At 33.4% G+C, this 2,311-nt stretch overlaps 1 protein-coding gene across 1 annotated transcript in view; it reads left to right on the top strand.

Moving 5' to 3' along the window:
• Positions 1–2,011, top strand: part of LOC107084173 (four and a half LIM domains protein 1-like) — a 32,015-nt gene extending 30,004 nt beyond the window's left edge. Inside the window, exon 6 of the mRNA XM_015373883.1 lies at positions 1,380–2,011. Coding sequence (XP_015229369.1) covers positions 1,380–1,534 — 155 coding nt within the window. The 3' untranslated portion in view covers positions 1,535–2,011. The remainder of the gene's footprint in view (positions 1–1,379) is intronic.
• Positions 2,012–2,311: the final 300 nt, after the last annotated feature.

Genomic DNA, 2,311 nt, shown 5'->3' with positions numbered 1-2,311 from the left:
TATATATATAGTTTTCATATTTTATTTTATAGCCTCTTAAAATTACTCTTGTTTTCTTGCTTTTAAACCATTTATAGTCTACTACATGAATATTTATATCCTGTATATCACTTCTGGGTAGATGAAAACTACATTTTGTTGCTTTGTGACAGTGTAATGGCAATAAAGTTGAATTCTATTCTGTATTGTTTTATAGCTTTGCTTGGTTTTTCTAAATCTCCACAACTTTCTCCAAATGCATTTATTTTTGTTTTTTTTATTAAATTCAAGAAAAAATTAGCAATTTGAAAGGGTAAAATAATTTGGAAAGAAAAATAAATACTTTAAAAACAAAACCAATGTTATTTGAGAATAAAGAAAAGGTTTTGAGAGAAAGTATTTTCTGAAATCAATAGATAAATTAACATTTGGAAAAAGATTACCAATGGAAAAAACCCTCTGAAAAGTATATTTTTACTCTCAAATATCTTTATTTATTTTTTGCAATCTGAGTGAAAACTTTTTCTATCAAAAATACTTCAAAACTTTTCTGTTCTCTCTCTAAAACCTTAGTATTTGCTCTCGATTGAGGATTTTTCTCTTGATGTGACAAAAGTGTCCTGGGCGGACTAATTCACAGCCAGTTATGCTGAGATATCAATTTATCTTTTATTAATTCTATGACAAGGTATTTTCTCACAAAACCTTTAACATCAGTTTTTGCTATCAGTGTGAAAATGTGTTCCCTCCAATAGATCTATTTTACTTTCATAATAATTTTCCCTTTTCAGATAGTTTTTTTCTTGAATTGAATAAGAACAAAAGTAACTCGGACTCTGAGTCTTAGATAGAACAGCAGGATATTTACATCAACTATTTACCGTTAACATCCCCTCTGAAGGAAGCAGGCTGTGCTTTTATTCACTGGTAACTGAGTGACGGGTACTGACAGCAAATAAATACTGAAATTATGTCTTTTTTATTAATATTTGTAAAATAAAATAGTAAAATCCATGAAAGCCCACTCACAGCAAAATACCCTTTAGCATGTCGGTGACACACACACACACACACACACATATCTGGTTCTCTATCCTCGTGGGGACTTTCAATTGACTTCCATTCATTTCTAACCCATTTCTACAGCCTATCCGTGACCCTAACCCAAACCATTACTGGTTCATACCTAATCCTAATCCTAACCTAACTCAATTCACACTTAAGTCCTAAACCTAACACCAAAGCATAAAATAGCTGCTATATTTGGGGACCGGACACTAGAGCACCCAGTCCCCACGATATGCTAAGATTTATGGAAAATGGTCCCCACCATGTAATAAATACACGCCCACACAGGTAGAAAAAGCTCTGTCTCAAACTTCTCCCTCCTTTCTCTGCAGGTTTTGGTAAAGGAGTGAATGTTGTAAACTTTGAGGGCAGCTCCTGGCATGAATACTGCTTCAACTGCAAGCGATGCTCCCTCAGTCTGTCCAACAAACGCTTCGTGGCCAAAGGTCAAGACATCCTCTGCACTGAATGCGGCAACAAGGAATGATGGTCAACAGTCTCTCTGTCCATCTTCATCAAATAAAGTCCAAATTTCAACTTCCTGTTATCTGTTCCTGTTATGTTCAAGGATAAACCCTAACTAAAGACTTTCTGATGCTTATAAAACCTTCAACCAAAATTTTGCCGAATAATTATCTGTTGATCTGTTTTCACCTAAAAAGGATGAAGAATCTGTATCTTTCAGCATGAAACTAGCATTAAGTCAAATTTGACTTTTTTTTTTGCAGGATGTCAGAAGAACTAAATATATGAGCATCGTTTAAGTAGAGTTACTTTTGTTCATTTATAATATAAATAACTGATCATTTTAGTGCCTTTAAAGCTAAAGTAAACCTTTATTAAAGTCAGTTTTAACATGTTTTGTTAAAGCATTTGCAAAAGGAGAGGTGCTTATGAAACCTTCAGCAAACTGTTTTTACTTCATGATAGACACATTTATCTTAAGCTGATATATATCTTGATGTTTTTCTCAAGAAAAATCTAATAAACTTTCTATAAAATCCTGTTTGGTGTTTGTTGTATTTCTACAAGTTTACTGCTGACATGGAGCAGATTGCCTTCATAATAGAATCAGTCAAACAAGCAAAGGAAGCAGGGAGGTTCTTGAAGGTCTGCTGTGAGTTAAGCAGCCATCAAATCTACAGTGAGGGAAATAAAAAATAAGCACTGACAAGACAAAGATTGGTGCTTCAACATTTTTAGATCTCTGTTCAAGTTTAACAACAAAATAAAAAAGAGGCTTTAATGAGGGCTGTGATAGTTC

Source organism: Cyprinodon variegatus, unplaced genomic scaffold (genome assembly GCF_000732505.1).
Source record: "Cyprinodon variegatus isolate N-32 unplaced genomic scaffold, C_variegatus-1.0 Scaffold94, whole genome shotgun sequence".
Classification (NCBI taxonomy): Eukaryota; Metazoa; Chordata; class Actinopteri; order Cyprinodontiformes; family Cyprinodontidae; genus Cyprinodon; species Cyprinodon variegatus.
This window is presented reverse-complemented; position numbering and strand designations above follow the sequence as displayed.